This window comes from Cydia strobilella, chromosome 11, assembly GCF_947568885.1.
Source record: "Cydia strobilella chromosome 11, ilCydStro3.1, whole genome shotgun sequence".
Lineage (NCBI taxonomy): Eukaryota > Metazoa > Arthropoda > Insecta > Lepidoptera > Tortricidae > Cydia > Cydia strobilella.
Window position 1 is genome coordinate 6204362 of NC_086051.1, and position 22692 is coordinate 6227053.

At 34.8% G+C, this 22692-nt stretch overlaps 1 protein-coding gene across 1 annotated transcript in view; it reads left to right on the plus strand.

Annotated features, from left to right (window-relative positions):
* The window catches only part of LOC134745462 (collagen alpha-1(XV) chain-like), a 203435-nt gene that overhangs the window by 97129 nt on the left and 83614 nt on the right, over positions 1–22692 (plus strand). The window contains exon 2 of the mRNA XM_063679507.1: positions 19934–20016. Within this exon, the coding sequence (XP_063535577.1) occupies positions 19934–20016 (83 nt within the window). The remainder of the gene's footprint in view (positions 1–19933; positions 20017–22692) is intronic.

Consider the following 22692-nt stretch of genomic DNA (forward strand, 5'->3'; position numbering starts at 1 on the left):
TCAAAGGATTTCACCCCGCGCCGCACGCTTCGCTTTGCGTTCGCGTGTTGTTCGCGTACGCTGCGTAACACTGTGCCCTGGTTTCGTCTTTAGTACATTTTGATATTAAACTGTATGACAAACAACATTTGGCTTGATAATATTAGTAAGCAATGCAATATGCAATCTATGCAGAGTACTTACATGTATGTATCTGGTACATACGAAGGAACCTTTAAGGCGGTCATTGCGGACATTGGATGCGAGCGGGACATCGCTATATTCGTGCATAGAGCTGTCACGGTCATACACCGTAATGACTTGCGAATTCGCATCAGTGTATTGACCGCGTAACCCAGAGTAAAATATACGGCGAGACAGGTGTGTCAGACAGACGAACCACATATTACATGCACATTGTATTTTTCTTATGGAAGTAGAACTAGAAGATAGATTATTCTTTATTGCACCCTTAAAAACGGGTTCAGAAAATCACAGTCGACTTTAGCCCGTAACATCCCCGTAACGACCGGCGTGCTATACACAATTACAATTTATACATATGCTTCAATCAAGTTTTAAGTTTTTGTCAACTTGACAGAGTTAAATTTAAACTTGCAAAGAAGAAACGCATAAAAAATATGGAACCTGCAACTGGCAAACGATTCAGAATTCAATACGAGTACACAGATGATCATGTTCTTTAGCGGAGTATCAGTGTCTTTGTCATAGACATATATATATATTACTTCGTAATGACCGGCCTTACGAGCACTACGAATGGGGCCGATACATTGGAGTCAAAATCGCACCAGCGCGCTTAGTCGTGTGGCGAATTGCGCAGTACTGACGTGACTGTTCACGTACTCACACGGTCTTCTGATCACATGGTACGAGTGGCATTGGATCTACCAATGACGAAACGGGCGGGTGGAAGACGCCCTGCTACTTGGCTGATAACAGTCCAAAATGACTTGAAAAATACAAATATTGACACCAGAACTGCACAAAATCATTCTATGTGGAGAAAGAGAACAAGAAGAGCCGGCTTAGGTAGAAGAAGAAGAAGATCAGATTTTATATTGAACTAAAAATGTGGGAAAAATATGAAATCTCACACGTTTTTGGGAGCTATTCTCACTTCACTTTTCGACCTTCCTCCATTCTCTCAAGACGGTCATAGTAAAGGAAAGTGAGAGCTAAATTTGTTATACTAGCTCGATATTTTTTATGATTCTTATTGACTCTCAGCTTCTATCCGGTCGTTTTCTGAGAATTTTTCCGCCCGCGATCCTTTTAAAACCTGTTCATAAATATTTCTAAATGTATTCCATTGCTTTTCCTGAATCTTTAACTCGTCCCACAGTCACCGGTCCCCTGGGCCTATTGAATTACGCGCGTTTTATGGATACGGGGTAGTTTACGCAAATGTCTCAGAAGGCTACTCCCTGCCGTTGGTATATCACACTCTAGGGAAAAAGAAGTGACATTTCCTTTTTTTCTCGTAGAAGAAGCGTTCGTTTTTATAATTCATGCTGCTAAAATGTTGTTAGGTGAGTCGAATGTGTAGGTATGTATGTGGTTGGCTATTAAAAAATTATTTTAAATTCCATATAATGTTATTATAGATTGCAAATGCCATAATAAAGTTTTTTAAATATTTCTACCTATTTCAAATTAGTAGCTATATATTTGGCAAAGGCAAGTAACACCAATTGATGCCAGGGTGGTCCAATTTCGTAGATCAACTGTACAAATATCAAATATCTTTATTTTGCATAAAATATGGTACAAAAGATGGACTTAGTAACTAAGAAGCACATGCATACTTCACCAGCAACTGGCATGCAAAAAAAACAAACGCGAGCTATGCTACATGGAATTGCATTTAGCAACTGACTTGTAAATTGGCTTTATAAAATAAATGACTATGACTTCATAGTCATCTATGACTATGAATTAATAATGCTAATAAATCTAAATATTATACATGTCACTTCTTATAATTACAACGTTAAAAACAAATGTCATACTTAATCTAATTACAATTGTCAGAATCTAGTCATATTTGAAATAGTCAAAAAATTCATTAATTAAATAAAAACATTCCTGTATCAACCAACTCTTAAGTATACGCTTAAAAAGACTAAGTGGTAATACTTTCAGATCATCTTGGAGACAGTTATAAAATAAAACTATGAAAACGGATTATATCGCGTATATTGAATTTATAATACATCCCGACGTTTCGAACTCTTTACAGCGTTCGTGGTCAACGGGTGACTGAGGAAAAATTACAAAGTGCAAAAATACCCACATACTAAAATAATGAACAATCGAAGACTACAAACTTTAAGGCTGGTTGTACATGCAAAATCGGTTCATAAGGCTAGTTATACACTACAATTATTTCCAAGTAAAGATATATATATATATATATATATATATATATATATACGCGATAAAAAAACACAGTTTTAAATTTTTATTGCCATACAATAGGCGCTCTTACCATATAATACTGTCTTCTTAGCAGGTATGACGAGACGATTCGGATATCTTGTATTAAACCGACAAATGTCCCTATACGTAGAAAAAGTTCCGGATGCACTTTAACAAATAAACAAATTTCATATAGGTACATACTTGGCACAGTCAGAAGTTTCATATTTCTAAATAGAGGTCTGCATGAGGTCATTATATCCACATCACAAATATCTCTGATGCACTGTTTCTGTGCTAACAGTGCTTGGTTTGTGTAACTAGAATTTCCCCAAAGAAGAATACCATATCTAAGTACAGAACAAACATAGTCATGTATTGCAGTCTATTTATTGCTAATTTTTGTCCACCTCCATAAGGCATATGCAAACGAGTTTATTTTACTACGTACTTTATTGATACGTTTATTACATTATTTTGGTACTTATTATAAAACAATTTGCAATAAAATGTACTAACTTGTTTTTTATTTGTTTAATCGTTATGCTTTAAATAGAAGGACCATTGACGCAACTACCTTAAACTAAACAAATGATTCGAGTCTGGAACTTTTACCTTACATATACCATACCTTATATATACGAATAATGAATAAGTAGGTATCATTATTTGCTATGTAGGTATCAACAAAATTCGTTGCGGACCAAATTCATATAAAATGTATGATATTATTTTCCCATGTTTAAATTTGCATAATTTTATTATAGCCCATTTTTGCATATATTTCGGATCAAGTGGTCCCGAAAATGCTGTGTGAGGCTCTTATTTTTGGTTATTAGGGGCAAACTGAATTATTAGCACGCAACCAATTTGACCACAAATGAGATGTAATGCGTAACTGAATTCGTATCCGACGCAATGCGTACGACTGCACGTCTTATTCTGACTTTGAAACTATTTCTTACTTCATCTGAATATCATGCAATTCAGTTCTATTTAATTCAGATGTTGATTTGAAATTCGCCGTAAACTGACGTATTTACCACAACCCGTCGTTACACTTTCTCAAACACATAATATAAAATAGAATAAGCGAACGCTGCATGCATTGCAAATAAATTAGTGAAGCAAAAGCACACGCAGCACTATGGTTAAGCTCTACATAGTCTACATACAAATCGCACGCATGCCTACTGATATAAAATCAGTTCCTCAATCATTTTAAATCAGTCATACATTTACAACCTAACGCGTGACGTAATCCAATTTCGTAATAAACATATTCCATAATCATCATTACATTTTGTTTCCATGCGTGAATTAAAGACATTGATTTAAATTAAATCGTGCATTATAATAAATTCCCGGACGTCCGCGGACACGGCGCCCATTCAATTACCGCGGACGTTGAGTGACAATAATTACCGAAAATGTACTGTTCTCATTTTATCATACGATAAATTACTATAAATTGGACGTTGTATCGATAGGTACGACATTCAATGAGGAAACTTTACTCGGCTTTAAAATTGGCCTAGTAAAATTCGAATTACGTAGGTACATCATTATTACCTATCTAACCAAATGTTTAACCGCCTGTAACTATTTTATTTTTACAGTTAGAAGGGTATGTGCTTGTACTTTTAAAGGTTATTTGTTCAGTTTTTAAATAAAATGTGTTTGAAAGGTTACGTAATGATAGGGAATTACTTAAAGAGATTGTGCAAGAGTAGGTCAATTGACCCCAGAGGTGTGTTAATTGTAACACTATGTGGGAACGTTTGAAACACCTTAACGTATTCGGCAAAATAAAAGATATTTTTTTAATTCTAATATTTTTTTAAATAAATATCAAGGTATTCAATAAGATCAACTAAAGTTCGCAAATAAATTACAAACATTTCACAATTTAGGCGTCTGAAGATCTTGATCAAGGAAAGAAATGCAAAAAAAGACTTCTTTGTTGTGATTAGTGTGATTACCATATACCTTTTTCATAAAGCATGTATAATGAAAAAAAGTTTAAATATCAATAATCAAGTAGATAGATAGATAAATGATTTATTTGTACAGCTGCAATTACACACAATATTAATTTACAAACACATCAGAAGAAAAAAAAAGGGAAATAAAATTATAAGGAAAATACCCTAATAAAAATGAAACAGAAATGGTGTAAAATTATGTGCAAACTGTGTGCGTTGCAGCAGGACAAAAGGGTCACGGCTCAGTGATACGCTTCGCTCTTTGGAGCAAAGCACTGATTTTCTGCCGGCACCCAGGTCACAACAGATAATATATATACGATGTGCTTACGTAATCGGAATGAAATGTACTGTGTAAAGTGTGATTATATGTGCATGTCGTGTGATAATTACTTGCTTAAATATTAAGACAGTAGGTAAATGACCCGTGTGTAGTGTACTGTGTTTAAGTCTCCAAGTTGTGTGACATTCTAGTTGTGTGACATCAGCCCCACCATGTTATATCCTGAAATCTGCAACCAAATAGCCGAATGGAATCCCAGCGGTTTGTTTTTCAAGAAGTATTTTTTTAAAGTGACTTTTAAATGTCTTTTTAGATTTAAGCTGTCTTAAAGGCGGGGGGATATCATTCCAGCATTTGGTCGCAAGAAAACGGAAACAACCGGTAAAGGCAATCGTCCTTGTAAGACTTGTGAAAAAGGCGGGAAAGTTTGAAATCACCATCGCTGTCAGTGTAGGGTTCACACTGAGCATGGCTCGATATGATCTTGGCCGACTTTTAAATTCAAGCAACAAATTAATTAATAAAAATCAATAGTTTACAATATTTCAGAATCAGGCGACGTGTAGAGGCGCGCACGGAATTCAAATCGCGACCGCGACCGCACGCGTTAAATTCGCGGTGACGTGACAACATGACACGGACGCGCGATAACAGCGACGTTTGGGTGGAATCACTTCCTATCGATATTTTATTTTTAAAATCTGTTACTAAATAAGTTAATTTAAGAAATATGGCGTAGGAAATTAAAGAAAAGGCTTTTCAGTTCAGAAATAAAATCCAACAACCTTATCTTGGGCAAAGACATTTTTTTACTTTTAGAAAGCGGTAGCGGATATAAAAGAGAATTTACAAATTGTTTGATAACTGAACATATGAAAAGCTACTTAGTACAGTCAGCTGCAGAGAAAAGGTACCCCACGTCCATACTAATTTTGACAACTTTGTTTGCAGGGGGGTGCCTTTTCTCTGCAGCTGACTGTACATGGGTACTTGATAGTTGTTATAACTATTACCCGAATATCCTGACTGTCACGGATTATAACAAACAATAATCATACCGGCAACCGGCAACTACTTTAAGGAGTGGAATAAGCAAAACTAAAGATCTATTGATTAGGTATGTAAGATGTGTAGTCTAAGACGATTTCGTCCTTGAAATTTGACAGATAAACTAGATGGCGCTGTTCAGCTCCGTAAATTATTAGGTAAGTTTGATTGTCAAATGTTGACTTTGACAATTCAGTGACTACAAAACATATAGCGCATACAGTATCATCTGTTTCGGCTGTCAAATTAGGCGAGGACACTTTTTTTTGTTATAATTTACCACTCTTTAAAAATCAATAACTCTTTATATAAACGAAAACTCCGTATTAAATACTCTGTGAATTATTAATAGAATACTCGTATGTAGTATGTTCACAAGTTTTACCGCAGGACTGATTTTGAGTTTGAACGGTGAATAAAATTCTAAACATTCCAAATTATGTGTAACAATTATCCATAACCCAACATAATTCGGTGCTGTCGAATCTAAAATAATAAGCATAAGATTTAAATCTGGGACAAGTTAATAATAGAGAGTGAAAATCCCTATACACAATTACATATTATCATTTTATCACTGTCGGTAAAATAAAATGGGGTCAGTCCAGTTTTTGTTGGCCAAAAAGCGTATTCAGATTGTAATCACAGGTTATGAATTTGATCTGGATTTGTTATGTATATGTTTTGTTAGTATGAAAAATGACATTTATTCCACTATAAAATAATAAAGATTGGCATTTATGTTTACAAAAATAAGATATCACATATCACCCTGAACTGAGTATATTGTCAACATTGTATTTATTTTCGTTCTTTATTTTTGCAAAATAATAGGGAGAAAAGCCTAAAGCGGGTGCCTTTCTAAAGCGGGCAGGCGCTGTGTTATTGCGATATGAAGTACGAATGTCAAAGTATGCGTATCGTATGTAATTATTGATGATGATGAAGATTATGTGCACACTCCCGAGTTTTTGTAAGTTCTGACCGGGATCCAGAGCAATAATAATGGTAATGCAACTAGGTGCATCATATAGAATCTGATAAGTTTTTTAAAACTACGACAAAAACACAAAACTCGTCCTTTTCTAAAACTCGTACATGTGACATACAATTGATAATACCATTTTATTTTGATTCTATTTAACCCCAAAAGACGATAATAGTTCGGACGTTGTTCTTTACGTTTTTGACTTAAACTTACGTTATTGTTTATCTAAAAAACCTGCTCTAAACGGGTAATTTAATTACTTCTGCTGCTTTGATGCAATTGGTTTTTTTTCATGCTCAGACCTGACAGTCAATATTATTTACTTGTCTCTGGTTTAAGTAAATATCACCCCAAGCCTTGTACAACTTCAGTACCCTTTAGATATATTTGCTACGAACTACGCCAATTACACTAGACGCTTTCAAACGAAACCTTGTAATTGAAGTTTCGTAAGAATATTACTTGAAACTTTGTAAGAGGTTGTTATATTTCAACTGCTTAAATGGTGTAATTTTGTTAAATTAAATCGTTGGTTGAAAATAATTACTACTGCGAATTTAGTAATCAGCTAAGAAAATATTTAACGCTCATTAGGATAATAGGTAAGCGATAAAATATAGGTAGTTATAGAAAATGTAATGTATCAAAAATGTGTTACTAGGAGTATACGATACGATTTCGTACCTTTTGGGGTCGAGACCCTTGGCCCGTGGGGTCCGAATGCGTCTTCATTATTTAAGCAATTGGCTAAAAAAATTATAGACGTCACTGGTGATCGTAGAGCTGGCAGCTTCCTCGCACAAAGAGTAAGCATTGCAGTACAGCGAGGAAATGCTGCCAGCATCTACGGCACCATGCCGCGTGCCGCAGGGGATTAGTTTTTAGGTATTTATTTTAAGATTAGTTTTATTTATTTTTAGTTTTAGTTTTTTAAGTTTTATATGTATTTCTAATTGTTATTACATGAATAAATTTACTAGGAGTATTCAATATCCCACCAAAAATATTTCCATGGAAAATGTTGCCAAGATGAAACCATAAGGTTCGCAACAGTTTTGCTATACCTAATAATTTTGTGAAGTTAACTTCTAATTACTTATGATTATTCAAATTGCTATTTTATAATTTTATTAAGATTAGAATATAATATTCAATATCAATATCTTTAGCTGTTAAAAGTTGAAAAACAAGTAAGTACAATGTAACAAAAGATTTGAGAAAAGTACGTAGGTAGATATTTTTATAGAAAACGGCTTTGTTAATTTTTTTAATGCCAAACTACTTTAAACAATTTCAAACTATTTTAATACACAAGAATCCAAACACGTATTTTTGTTTAAAGAGCTTGCTTTCTGTAAATAACTTGGGTTCACCGCTATGAAACGCGTAGACCTTAATACCTACTCGTGTATGTACACGGCTCGAATCTTCAAGGGTCGGAATAAGTACAATTTAAACTTTCATGTCTAACAAGGTAACCGCGATATATTCTTTCACCGGCGAGTGAACCATGAATTTGTTAACACCTACATACATAAATTTTGCGAGAGCCGACCTGTTTAAAAGGCTCGGGTGCTTTTGGCTGGTTGATTGCTTTTTATTCCACGTTACGTAAGAGGCTAAGGCCGTAAAAAAATATTTAAAAGTGCTATACTCTGAAGAGAGTGAATTTTATTTGCAGTTACTTATGTTGTGATTGTGACACACCGTATAATTGTTAAACGTAGGTACAGTGAGCTTACGACGGACGGCATTATCCATGTGATAAAGCACCCGCCACTTATACTTTTGAATTGAGCGTGTAAAAAATATTAGCGGAGGAAAAAAAAACAATGCTTAAAATATTCTTTCCACGAAAATCATTTTGACTCATTTTTTGTTTCCACGAATGAGATAACGAAAGCGATGACAGAGTATATTGAAAAGACTTTTTGTAACCTATTCGTTTTTGCTTAGACAAATTTGAGCCGTATTTTATTGCATTATTTATTTCGTTGTTTCCTAGTATCAAAAGCAAATACAAAAAACGAAATGCACCACACATTTTGATTTATTTAAATTTATTTATTTTATTTAAAATCCGGCATTAAATGAGTTTTACTTTCAAAATATTGTTTTTTTTTTATAATATAAATATTTTTTATAATTCTCTACAATTTGCCCGTTCAAAAGTGTTCTGTCTGCCTAATCTAATCCTATAAGTGGAAAGCGACGTTTCAAATATTACGGACTCGTGTTCCACAAATTGGGATAATTTGTAGGAAACTATAATTATATCGTAATTATAATGGGAATTATGTTGGAGTAATTGTGTGTGTCAAATATTTTTAATTATTATGTTTAATTTGTCCTTTAAAAAAGTGTTATGTAAGTATCTATTTTGAATAAAAATAAAGAATTATAGAAATTCAAATTACTTACCTACCTAACTTATACTCAAGTCTAATTCACAAAACACTTAAACATAATTCCATAAGCAACACACACGATAAACTTTCCGTTCGAAGGCGTATCGATATAGAACTAAAAGGAAGCCCGATGTCCAACCTCCTTCAGGCGTTTGATGGATTGGCCCATAGGACTTTTGTTCCAACTACGATAATTAATTTGGCCCGTCTATAGGGTTGTCGGCTCCCATTGGGGTTGCATTAATCTAGCACACTATGACCGACAAGAGAATAGTCCCGTATCTCGGCTTCTGACATGTGAATGAACAATACGCTATTTGGTTAATTAGAAACTGAATACATTGATTATTCAGGTGCCGCTTGATTTCGGCAAAGATAGATATAACACCGTAATAGATGGATACAGTGTAAGGAAAAAACGTGCCTCGAAAATCACGAAAATTTGATTCTCGATCAGATGACGCTAGTACCTTTGGCCTACTCTCGTACTCTCGTATAGAGGGCGTTGACGGTTTCGTTAGTTATTTAACAATTTTAACGCATATCAGTGAAAGAACATGGGTCAAAATAATAAAAATAATTAATGCAAATAAAAAAAAATATTTATCCATATTTAAATACATTTTATCGTATTTTTATAAATCTTCATTTTTAGTTTTGAAGTGTGTCGATAGATGGCAGTGAATATACTGTGGTTACAAAATTTACTATGACAGTACCGCTCTTTAATATTATATCCTCTTTGATTTCGGTGAACGCATCGAATTTATTCCAGGATGTGGCATGTCCCCTAAACGGTTCATGTATACGAAATAATTTTTAGATTTTATTAAATTACTTTTTTCTAAATGCAGAAGATTACATGTTCTAATGTAGATAATATGTATAATTAATTATGTATTTCGCAAATAATTTAAAACTTTGAGCTCTTTACCTCTAGCAATAATTTAAACTGATGAGTTTAAAAAAACCGGCCAAGTGCGAGTCGGACTCGCGCACCGAGGGTTCCGTACTTTTTAGTATTTGTTGTTATAGCGGCAACAGAAATACATCATCTGCGAAAATTTCAACTGTCTAGCTATCACGGATCATTAGATACAGCCTGGTGACAGACGGACAGTCGGACAGCGGAGTCTTAGTAATAGGATCCCGTTTTTACTCTTTGGGTACGGAACCCTAAAAACTATCAGAATTACTCGTTATTCGGCCCCCTTTATTAAAATTCTCTATTACTGAAATCATATAAGGCAATTATAAAACGGAAATATTTTGACAAGGACAGCATTTAGAGGATTAACTTCAAACCAGTACCTAATTGCCCAACTCGGATAAGGTTACCGATAGAAACTAAAATGTTATTAAATCTTGATATTTAAGTGCCTGTTCATTGCATTATGTAAATTTAATACAAAATCACCTGTGAAATACAATCCCAAAGCCTACACATTTGTGTGCTTATTCAAAATGGCAATCTAAACACGATTTGCTACATCACGCATCGAGTTGTAGCATAATTTAGTTAAGAGTCACACTAATTTAGCCGCCTTCGAATGTATGGCAGCGGCTTTTTGGCGGCGGTTTAGTGCGACTCTTAAATAGCAAGTTTATACTTAGCACTACACTCGTAACAAAAGAACTATGTTCTATGTATTTATGTTCTCATTTCATACTTTAGACACTTCATATTAAGGATTAGGTACCTAATATTTTATTTTGTTTTATTGTTATTATCTACTCTTGATTACCTTATTTAAAACATTTAAAAAAGTTCATTGTGTTAATAAGCTAAGACTTAATAACCATAATCGAAAATATAGCACAAAATACTCAATTTTTAACAATAAGTTTATTGACAAAAGAGGGGAAATTTTCACAAATACTTTTAATGTTCAAAATACAAAATTACCTTTTCAAAAATTATGTCCTATTTCAATTTTATATAGATGAGGTTGGATTTCAATTAGCAGGATAATCCCTCGTGTAATTGAAATTATATCTCAGAATTATACTTTACACGATTCAATGTAATATTTGCATATGGCATAATGTAAACATATTTAGAGTACATATAATAGTGATATATAATGTCGCTATTTATGTTTTATATACTTACGCAAGTTTAAGGCTTATTAGCCATTTTAATATATGAGTAAAGTCAAATATGTTTATAAGTCTTCTACCTTATATTTACCTATCTTCTACCTAATTAAGCCTCCAATACCTGGGGCCCATTTCTCGAACGGTATTAGACTAATTATTATTAGTGTGTTGTCATGGAAACCCATACGATTTGACAGTTTGTGAACTAATAATATTAGCCTAATACCGTTCGAGAAATGGGCCCCTGTACCAGTACTGGGGGCTTATTTTGATTGTAATTACAGGTTAAGAACATGTCAGTAACGAAAGTGAGGTGTCTGGTTGAAGTAATGTCACTTTTGACACTGACAGATCATATCCATAACAAATCCAGATCAAATGATCAGAAGCTCACCAGTAATGGATCTAATTCAATCACGTTCCTATTTATCCTATTCAGAAACGTACTCTGTAGGTAGTTATTTATATGTGACGTTTTCAACCAAAAGGTACCACATTGTCGCTTGCCGATAAGGTTGATTTCAAATTGAAGCTATATAGAAATAGCGCCTTATTGACAATCGACAATAAGTATCCTTTTAGATGAAAATGGCACATATGTTGCATGTCAGTACAACTTACCTACACCTGAATTTTAAGAAGATTTTGTACATACCTACCGTTCCATTGGTATTAGTTACATATAAATCAATTACTAGAAAAAAATACTGATAGTGACACTATTAGGTTGGTGAATACGTATTGTACTTACACGACATAAATTATGAATAGTATACAATTATTATGCCCTTTACGTCCATAGCCGAGCACAAAATGCGTAAGGGTTTTAGCACTAAATCATGTGCTAACTATGGCACGCTGGGCTAAACATGTTAACTACGTATTGGCATTGGCACGCCCGCAGTACCTTGCACAAGCCAAAATTCTGAAAGCTGGGGCGAACTAAATCAATGGTTTACTTAGGTACCTATGGCGTACCTACGTATAAATAAATATATTTCGTATAATCGTATACTAAATCGATTACAGTAATACTCGTAGTATTCCAATTTGGATGGAGTAAGTAGTCATCAACTCTTTGATAGAGAAAGATAGGCTTATAGTGATTCCTATAAGAGGAAAGAGAAAATAGTGCCATGCTTTGTCTTTATCACCGACCGGGCGTTATTTCATGGTCGGGTTATGGCATCATGTGGGGGCATCATAGCAAGGAGGCTATGGTGAAATACCGAAATTTATAAGGGTGAAAGAGAAAAGACATTGGACATGTAAACCGGATAAATTGCGTACTATACATTTTATATGAATATCCTCTCTTACCCCCGGTCGCTCGGTGGCGCGTCTATAACTACTTGTATATACTATGTCTATGCATACTAATGTATAAGTTACTCTATGATTTAGTATGTGCACTAGTGCTGCACTCTGGCAGTAGAACATTGCAGTAATAATAGTCCCTATTAATAGCTAGCTGAGGTTTGATGCGAATCGAATGATGAAGCGCGTTTATGAATAACGCCATAAGTGTGTGCATTTTTATCTGAGCCTGACAAAAACATTTAAATTTATCAATACTTGTACATTAAATTATCAGTCCAAGAACTAACGTTATAATGTCGTTAACCCACTTTCAGTTCTAAGACGATTAATAAATTCTCGCAAGTCAAATCAAGCAAGAAGAGAGATGAGTATCTGTTCACACTTCAATTGGCTTAGGCGTCTTAAATCCTATCAAATAATTAATGTTCAACATTGTCAGACTATTACAACAGATAGACGCTTAAATTAGCTTCAATTAAATGTATTTACGGAATCCTATGTCCCAGATTGTTTACAAACTTGTACTGGCTATTATGATAGTTTTAGAGTAAGTTATAAAATCTAAACATTATACCTATGCCAGACATTTGAGGATAATGGGGACAGACTGATGATATCTTATCCATCTTAGGCCCTGTCTTCACTTTCCATCAGGTGTGACTAGGGCCAATCGCCGATCAGTTTATAAAAAAAAATAAAAAAAAACTTAATGAGAGCTTTTTCATTTAATGAGCCCTGTATCGCTTTTTAGTGTAACTCAATTATAGAGAAAAATAGTATGATTGTTTATTTATGTATTCAAACTTTATTGCACAAACAAAGAAAAATTGTCAAATGACGGATTTAATGTCAAAAGGCATTCTCTACCATTCAACCATTTTACCATTTTATTCTCTTCGATGCCCATTCGCATAAACTTGTTTTGTTATGAAAACGCGTTATCTTTATCTATCTTACGACATACGTTCAAATGTTTTGTATATTAAATCCCATCAAAAACATTTTCATGTAAAATATTGCCAAGACGAAACCATAAGGCTCGTACTGTGAAAAAGTTATCAGATCTCTTGTAAAGCCAAGCTTCTAACTCTATACCTATACAAGCCCTAACTTCACAAACTCTACACCTTAGTCAAATTATGTGGCTTGGCCGTTTCGTTACTACAAGAACTATTGTATTATGAAAAATAATGAATACCTAGTGAATCAATTTTTCACCTTACGTCCATGTAACGGTAGCGAAACGGCCAAGACACATATTTTGGCTAAGGTGTAGAGTTTGTGAAGTTAGGGCTTGTATAGAGTTAGAAGCTTGGCTCTACAAGAGATCTGATAACTTTTTCACAGTACGAGCCTTATGGTTTCGTTTTGGCAACATTTTACATGAAAATGTTTTTGGTGGGATTTCACTTCTTTTTGTAAGTTGCTTATGACAATCTTCCATCCCCTAATTTAAAGGGTTGGGGGAAATTTACCATTAAAAATCCTGAAATACGAATATGGAAGCATCTTTTACACAATCTGCTTTTTACTGATTCCCCATACAAACTTCAACCCTCGTTTCCCCCCTAGCGCTCTTTTCCACCCCCTCGATTTTGGGGTTAAAAACTATTTTGTATCCTTCCCCATAACAAAAACTATCTACATACCAAATTTCAACTAAATCGGTTCAGCGGTTATTAATTCCCCATACAAAATTCCACCCCCCTTTTCAAGTTTTTGAATTTTTCTGTTTGTGTACTACGACTATCTTACATACCAAATTTCAGCTTCCTAGGATTTCAGGAAGTACCCCAAAGGTTTTGATGAGTGAGTGAGCGAGTGAGTGAGTGACGAAATCGGGTTTTTTTAGATATGAATAAAATCGAAAGTATAAGAGCTATGTAATTGAAAAATTTTATGCTTAATAAGCACTATGACATTCTATCCCGAGAATTTTGTTTATCTGGTATAATCCTAACCCAAGTTATGAGGGTTCAAAAACACGACGAAGCGCTTCGAGAAAAGGTAGGTAGGTGCCATTGCGCTTCGCTTTGCTCGTTTTGGCGGGGGCACTACCGTGCGCCCAGATAAAGAAACGATTTGATACTATATATCTCTAAAGACTTACCGGTACTATAAAAATCCATCTTAAACCCTGCAAATAAATATTACCTAAACATATAGGTAGGTATGAAAGGAATAAATTGTTGCCTCAGCTAACCTTGTTGTACCAAATTTACTAAACGCTTATTTTCCTAAGCTTTTTTCCTGTTAAATGTAAAATTTAGCTTGGTTTTTGTATGTTTTAGTTTCGACGTTAATTTTGTAAGTGCTGACAGGGTAAAAGATTGGAGGATTAATAGAGGAATAGGTTGAAATGGGGGACTATTTTTCAGAGTTTTAAATTGTTTCTTGCACGCAATATAATTATTACCTCGTAGCCACTGTTCGTTTCACTTCACTGAATATTATTGCAATGTTATTTTTAACCGACTTCACAAAAGGAGTGGACTGGATTTTTTAATGTATGTTACCTCTCAAAACTTCGTCATTTCTGAACCGATTTTGAAACTTATTTTTTATTTGAATGTATATAGTTGATCCCGTTTTTGTAAAAACCCAGTTCTGATGATGGGATCCGTGAGGAATCTAAGGAACTCAAATCTTATATTTATATACCTATATATATATATATATATATATATATATATATATAATATATTAGGATTTTCATCAACAAATCAAGACTTTACATCCTTGATGAAGTGGAACTGCTGATGATGACCAGAACGGGACTCTAACGCACATATATTTCCCTTTTGGCGATTTGTCCTCTTCGTTATGTTTGTTAAGCAAGTAGGTAAGTTCTGAAGGAACATTTATTAAGATCTAGTTCTGATGATGGGTTCCATGAGGCCCAACTCCTCAAATCTTGATAGCTTCATCAGACCCCAGACCCAGACCTTGAACATTGATACATACCCGTAGGACAAAAATGTTTTGTGACATGACAGTTGGGCCAGACAGGAACGAGTCTTTCAGAATGATGCAATAATGCATCACTCATAAGAAAAACTTGAACCCTACTATAAATTGAAAAATAAACTTAATCTTTAAAAAAAAATTAGGTCGAATTGATAACCTCCTCCTTTTTGGAAGTCGGTTAAAAAAAGTAAAACCAACTTCAAATAGAATAAATGCGCTAGCAACTGAAACGTTCGAAGTCAGTGCCAAGCCAAATTTTAAAAGCGTCAGCACCCCGTCAAATCGAATGCCAGCCCTGGTGTAGTTTGATAAGAAAGAAAGAACCAGTATATATTATAAACAGTACCCAGTACCAGTAACCAGTACCAGTAAGTCTGTTTTACTTTTTTTAAGATTAATATTTTAAATATAAAATTGTTAAAAGCTAAAGTTGTTTAGGTAGTCATTAAATTGAAGATTGCAAGTAAAATATATGAAATTAAAATAAACTTAAAAACAATATCAATCATGAAATAAAACTATGAAAACGGATTATATCGCGTATATTGAATTTATAATACATCCCGACGTTTCGAACTCTTTACAGCGTTCGTGGTCAACGGGTGACTGAGGAAAAATTACAAAATGCAAAAATACCCACATACTAAAATAATGAACAATCATAGACTACAAACTTTAAGGCTGGTTGTACATGCAAAATCGGTTCATAATGCTAGTTATACACTATAATTATTTTTCAAGTAAAGATATATATATATACGCGATAAAAAACTATGCCGGCTCCAACCCTACACCACGGACCCGAGAAGATTTAATTCCCTCCTAAATTGTAGGAGGGTATCCCAATATGGGACCGGCAACAAACTCGGCGGGACACATCTTTTCAAAACATCAGAATGTCCAGCATCATCCAACACTACGGTCTCACAGTCTATGTCTCGCTTGCTCTTTTATCAGGTGGACTACAGGATCCCAAGCTGGTGGTAGAGAAAAGCCATCTTCCCTATTAAAGTTTGGATATTTCTTAATCTCAATGGCCTCGCGCAGCATTCTGGGTATGTAACGCTTCTCCTTGGCAAGAACCAGAGGCTTATCAAACTTGATTGAGTGATTGGCTTTATCCATGACATGCTCACAGACAGCAGACCTAGGTCGACGGTGCTTGACATCAGCTATGTGTTCCTTCACCCGAGTGGAAATGCTCCATTTCACTCCACTCGGGTGAAGGAACACATAGCTGATGTCAAGCACCGTCGACCTAGGTCTGCTGTCTGTGAGCATGTCATGGATAAAGCCAATCACTCAATCAAGTTTGATAAGCCTCTGGTTCTTGCCAAGGAGAAGCGTTACATACCCAGAATGCTGCGCGAGGCCATTGAGATTAAGAAATATCCAAACTTTAATAGGGAAGATGGCTTTTCTCTACCACCAGCTTGGGATCCTGTAGTCCACCTGATAAAGGAGCAAGCGAGACATAGACTGTGAGACCGTAGTGTTGGATGATGCTGGACATTCTGATGTTTTGAAAAGATGTGTCCCGCCGAGTTTGTTGCCGGTCCCATATTGGGATACCCTCCTACAATTTAGGAGGGAATTAAATCTTCTCGGGTCCGTGGTGTAGGGTTGAAGCCGGCATAGTTTTTTATCGCGTATATATATATATCTTTACTTGAAAAATAATTATAGTGTATAACTAGCCTTATGAACCGATTTTGCATGTACAACCAGCCTTAAAGTTTGTAGTCTATGATTGTTCATTATTTTAGTATGTGGGTATTTTTGCATTTTGTAATTTTTCCTCAGTCACCCGTTGACCACGAACGCTGTAAAGAGTTCGAAACGTCGGGATGTATTATAAATTCAATATACGCGATATAATCCGTTTTCATAGTTTTATTTCATGAGTAACTATCGCGGTAACCGAAGACAATAATATCAATCATATTTTTTTTCTAAAATGGATGTCTGTAGTATGTATTATGTTGAATGTGCTGGCCGCATTTCCTATTAGTTCATTCGCGTTAAAAATGCAGTAAAATCATCATTGGCGGATGGCCTAGCGATGTTCGTAAACAATCAAATCGTTTCTAATTAGAAAGTATGCCTTCAACTTGTCACCGTCATGCTGCTATATAGCACAATCGGATTAAGTCTAACCTCGAAATCCTTCCAAAGATATGAAATTTGGTAAGTATGTTAATTAAAGGTCTCTTTTTCATGTCCACACTATTTGATATTTGGGGACCTCGAGGAATCGCAGCCATCTTGGAAAATGTGTACCATCCTGGAGAAATTTGCGTTTTACTCTAAATATACGTTCTCTATGAAAATATAGTGTAAGGCAACATTAAAGATTACACAAAAAAGAAGATATCTTTGCGGAAAAAATACATCTTATTATAGAAAATAATAGCTGAATCCAGATTTGTTGTGTGGACATGAAAAAGAGACCTTTAATTAACATACATACCAAATTTCATATCTTTGGAAGGATTTTGAGGTTAGACTTAATCCGATTGTGCTATATACTAAAGCGATGATTCAAGCTCCAACACAATAGAGCTCATAGTTTACGGTTACTTAATAACTGGCTGTTCTCAAACTTCGCTTGTTCCTCTTTTTGAAATGTTTCATGCATTTCCTGAATGATAGCAAAACTTTAATATTAAACGGAATGTGAAAATAGCGTGAGGGAACTCTGACCATAATTTCAAGTGAATACAAACAAAAAGGTATTGATGAGTTTCGTTTATATTATACCGAGGTTTTCCTAGAGTTAATACAAACACATTTAAGCCCGGAGGCTTATTCGAACTTTTAAAAATTTAAACTTGATTTGAGATGGTTGATGATGACATTATTTCCTTAAAGTGGATCTTGCGTGTGTAAATATGCACAAAAAAATGCAACGAATATGTTAAATCAATATCAAATAAAACTATTTTTTTAAATAGTCCTGGAGCCTTAAAAAAGAACATAATTACATTATGTTTATTACCTTTCCATCGTTATTTTATTACTTGATTTCTAAACCAAATCTCAATACTAAGATATTGCATCCAATATGGTAATCAATATACCAACGAAACCAACAAAAGACTATCCTGTATGAATTAATGCTCGGACACACCCAACGGGTCCGTTTAATTATAACCCATTTGTAATCAATGCACGTTCACAAAATGAACGGCCTTCATTCAAAACTGATTGCACTAAAATATCCAATATTCGTGTCAATTAATGCTCTTTTCACGGTCCCCAACACGATGTCATTTGAATTGCAAATCGATATTTTTTTCCTTCCCCGCTGCAGTCCAAACTCGACATGGATCTATATATAGTGATGTTCCTTTCCCGGTAATATTTCCCGAGCGGGAATGCGGCTCCTGGAGTCATTCCCGTCAGACTCTAGTGAACATTATTCAATATATTGTTTTCTCGAATCTATAGGACAAACCAACACATCTCAATCTTTTTCGTTTAAAGCAGAGCAGAATCTAAGCAGAAAAAAGACGGAATTTATAAAGTTATATTTTAATAAATTATACATAATATATCTCTTTTTTTATATGATCTCTAAGTGGGTCTTTATAAGAATCTTCAATGTAACATTTATTTGTATAAAAAAATTAAAATGCCATATTTGGGACATCACTACATGAATCTAATTGAAAATGCGACGCCTCTCCGTGGCTGGGTCAAGTCTGTTTTGCTTGCTGAATTGGTTCGTTTGCATACTTTGATCATTTATCAATGTGAAACGAGCAACAATATTGCGAGTAAAATGTCAAGATACAGTATTTTTAGATCGAAATTCTAACCAAGTGGTAATTTGAGGTTATAGGTATTATATCCAGTTTAAAGAGTTTTCCTTTTCTTTTTATTTTAAAAATAAGTATGATAACCCATGAAATCTAAGTGTGTGATTGGACACAAAAGCATAATACACGTTACGTATTTTTAAGACGCTATGCTACCTAATTACGAAAAAATTAGTCCCGCCAAGTATTTCTTTTCCTGGCTGTAGTTTAGGGTTAGATAGAACCAGTGGTAGTATCTGATATGCGCAAATTGAAGAATAAAAACTCACTTTCAATAACATTCCATTTTGTATTTACCTTTTGTGAAATATAAGGCTCAAAAATAACTAGGTTCTAGTTATTACTTCACTACTTTGTATTTATTAGGTACTCTTTTGAAATAATATTACGTAAAATGTTATCTCTTTGGCAAAAACATTTTTTATTGTTGGTATTATACATCTGCCATTCCATTATGTACAGGTTGTACAGAGACCTATTGCCATATTAGTTTTCTACACAATAACGTCCTTAAACAAGATGCGTTTATTTTTATTCTCACCTATATTTTTGTACCAAAATATGTTTCAAGAACGTGTTATCCTTACTTTCAGGTGTCGAACGCTACCGATCGCTCTTCTTTCGGCGCTCACGGCGGCTAACGATGGATTGTTCGGTTCCTCTAAATATCCCAACGGTAAGGTTTTACTCGATTTAAGAAACAATTCTATAAGCAAATATTTTGCGAACAGTTTTAAGTTGGCTCTGGGGTTTTGGGCTCAGTTTACAGTGTTGAAAAGCTATAAATACTGCTTGAGATGAAAAGCAATTTTACAAGCGGCTTTGCGGATATCATACATAATTATTCATGTTCTTCTTATTTTACGATTGAGAACCTTGTTAAATTATTGATTTAAATTTTTTTTAGATAACTAAGCATTTTTAAAAGTAAACATGATGAGTAAATAATGGTAGTTCCTAATCAGCAATCAGTTTTATTATTTTACCATTTATATTGTCTGTTGCTTTACAAAACATACAGAGATGTTTCTGAACGTCAAATATTAGGTCAACCTGCATGCAACGTCAGCCTGTAATACGTATCTTCAAACTAGAATAGACAGAAGGTTTATCCGCAGGAAACTCGCTGGGCCCAATTTAGAGCGGTGAATAACTGAAAAGACGGCTTGCCTACCATATATTTGGGTAAATCGAATCCGTATAGAATAAAAAACGATGGAGATTTACACTAAAGAGGTTTAGCATATCGAATTGTTTATTTTTAACTGCTTTGGAACGTTTTTGCGTTTAATTCAATGGTATAGAAAAAAATCAAAGTGGGAGTGACGTAATAATTTGCCTACTTGTATTCAATTTTAGTTTCTTGCACTAGGTAGGTAATTCAATTTCTTAAGCTAAAATCACTTATTTCTACGTACAGGCTGATTTTTGCCTTTGGTATTTGATTAGAGTTTTGAATGATTCACGGTTAGTTTCACTAGACTTATATTAACCGGGATATAGACCGTGATTACCTTTTGTATTATTTGTGAGCTCCCGATATTTCGACGCAGTTACATGCATCATGTTCACGGGTGACTGAAGATAGCGGGTGGGTGTCAAAGTTGTGTAGACAGTGCTCTGTCTACCCTCATTCTTGCGCGTCGGCTGCGTTCACTTTCAACGTTACCAACGGTCGCATTCACACTTGTTGGTCCGGTCGCGTTCACACTCGTTGGTCTGTCCAAACCAAGTCCAAACACACTACACTCACGGTGTCACTACGCGTGTTTGATTCGGATATCACTGGTTTTTTACACTAACTGCGTCGAAATATCGGGAGCTCACAAATAATACAAAAGGTAATCACGGTCTATATCCCGGTCAATATAAGTTTGGTATTTGATATTTTAATATAAATAATATTTGTATTAATACTGAAAAATGTACCCTCTTTGTTTGTTGTATTTTCCGCCTTATAAGTTTTCTGCGCAAACGAAGAACATCGCAAGTAATATTCCAGGCAATCAGCCTGCACTTCGAATATTGGCCATGTTAATATTGTAGCCAACGGTTACTCAGGCTCCCAAACTTTCAACCTTGGATGGTTAGTTAGTCTTTACGTTAGCGCTAGTTAGTTTTCAGCTAAAGGCGAACTCTGTAACTAACGAACACGTAAGTTTTGTAACTTAAACCTACAGTTAGAAACACTTCTAACCCGTTATGAAATTGTCGATATTTTATTTAATGACCCCTAGCCTTCACTGCCATTCCGTCGCTGCCTTCTTTCGATTCCTTAGGATTTGGACGAGGTCATTGGTCTGCCTCAATGAAGGCCTTCCCACGAAGCATATTATTCGGATAATGGGTAATCCCGAAATTGTTTACAAACGGTCATATTCCGTTGTTATAATGGTGCTCCCACATTGGCTGTTATGAAATGTTATATAACATCGTGTGACAGGGACAGCATGATAGTATGCACTTATTTAGGGTTTTCTTTTCCTTTCAGTATTACCCGAATACACCTTATGATTAACTAGCGACCCGCCCCGGCTTTGCACGGGTGCAATGCTGAATGTATTATACATATAAACCTTCCTCTTGAACCACTCTATCTATTAAAAAAACCGCATCAAAATCCGTTGCGTAGTTTTAAAGATCTAAGCATACATAGGGATAGACATCCATCCAGACAGCAGGAAGCGACTTTGTATTATACTATGTAGTGATAAGTCTAAAATATCAGCACCATTGACATGCAATATAGTTATATAGTTACCTATAAACGAAATCTCTAAATGAAAATCTATGCAATCAGTACCAACTTTGTTTACAAAGCTGCCAGAGTCAGAGACAGTTGTTGTTAGTATATACAATACTAATCCAAATTACACTAACTGCGACGGGCAGGAAGACTGTTTTAAAATGCAAATTGCACCAGCCCTGATGGTCGTTGCTCCATCGATCAATACTGGTTTTGTTTACTACTTGTGCCCACTGACTTGATCAGCTTTTCTTACTACTACTATTATCCCTGGTGTTAGGAGTGCTGGAAGAGAAGAGACAGGTCAAAGAATTTACATTATACTACAATTACTAGTCATTGAGAATCAATGTCGATTCCTAGTTACAGGAATGGATTACCTGATTGCTTCATTAATTATTACTATTGTTTTAAAGTTATACTGTGACAGACAGATTCGTAAGAAAAAAGGACCAGTATTTGAATAACGTAATCGATACCTAGGTAAACACTAAACACTTTCTGGGGCGTCATAGACTAATTTAAGACTTAAAAACTGTATTCTTAATACGCCTATGATTTGAGATTTATAGCTTTAAAATCGTTATGTTGTCATACACTTCTGAA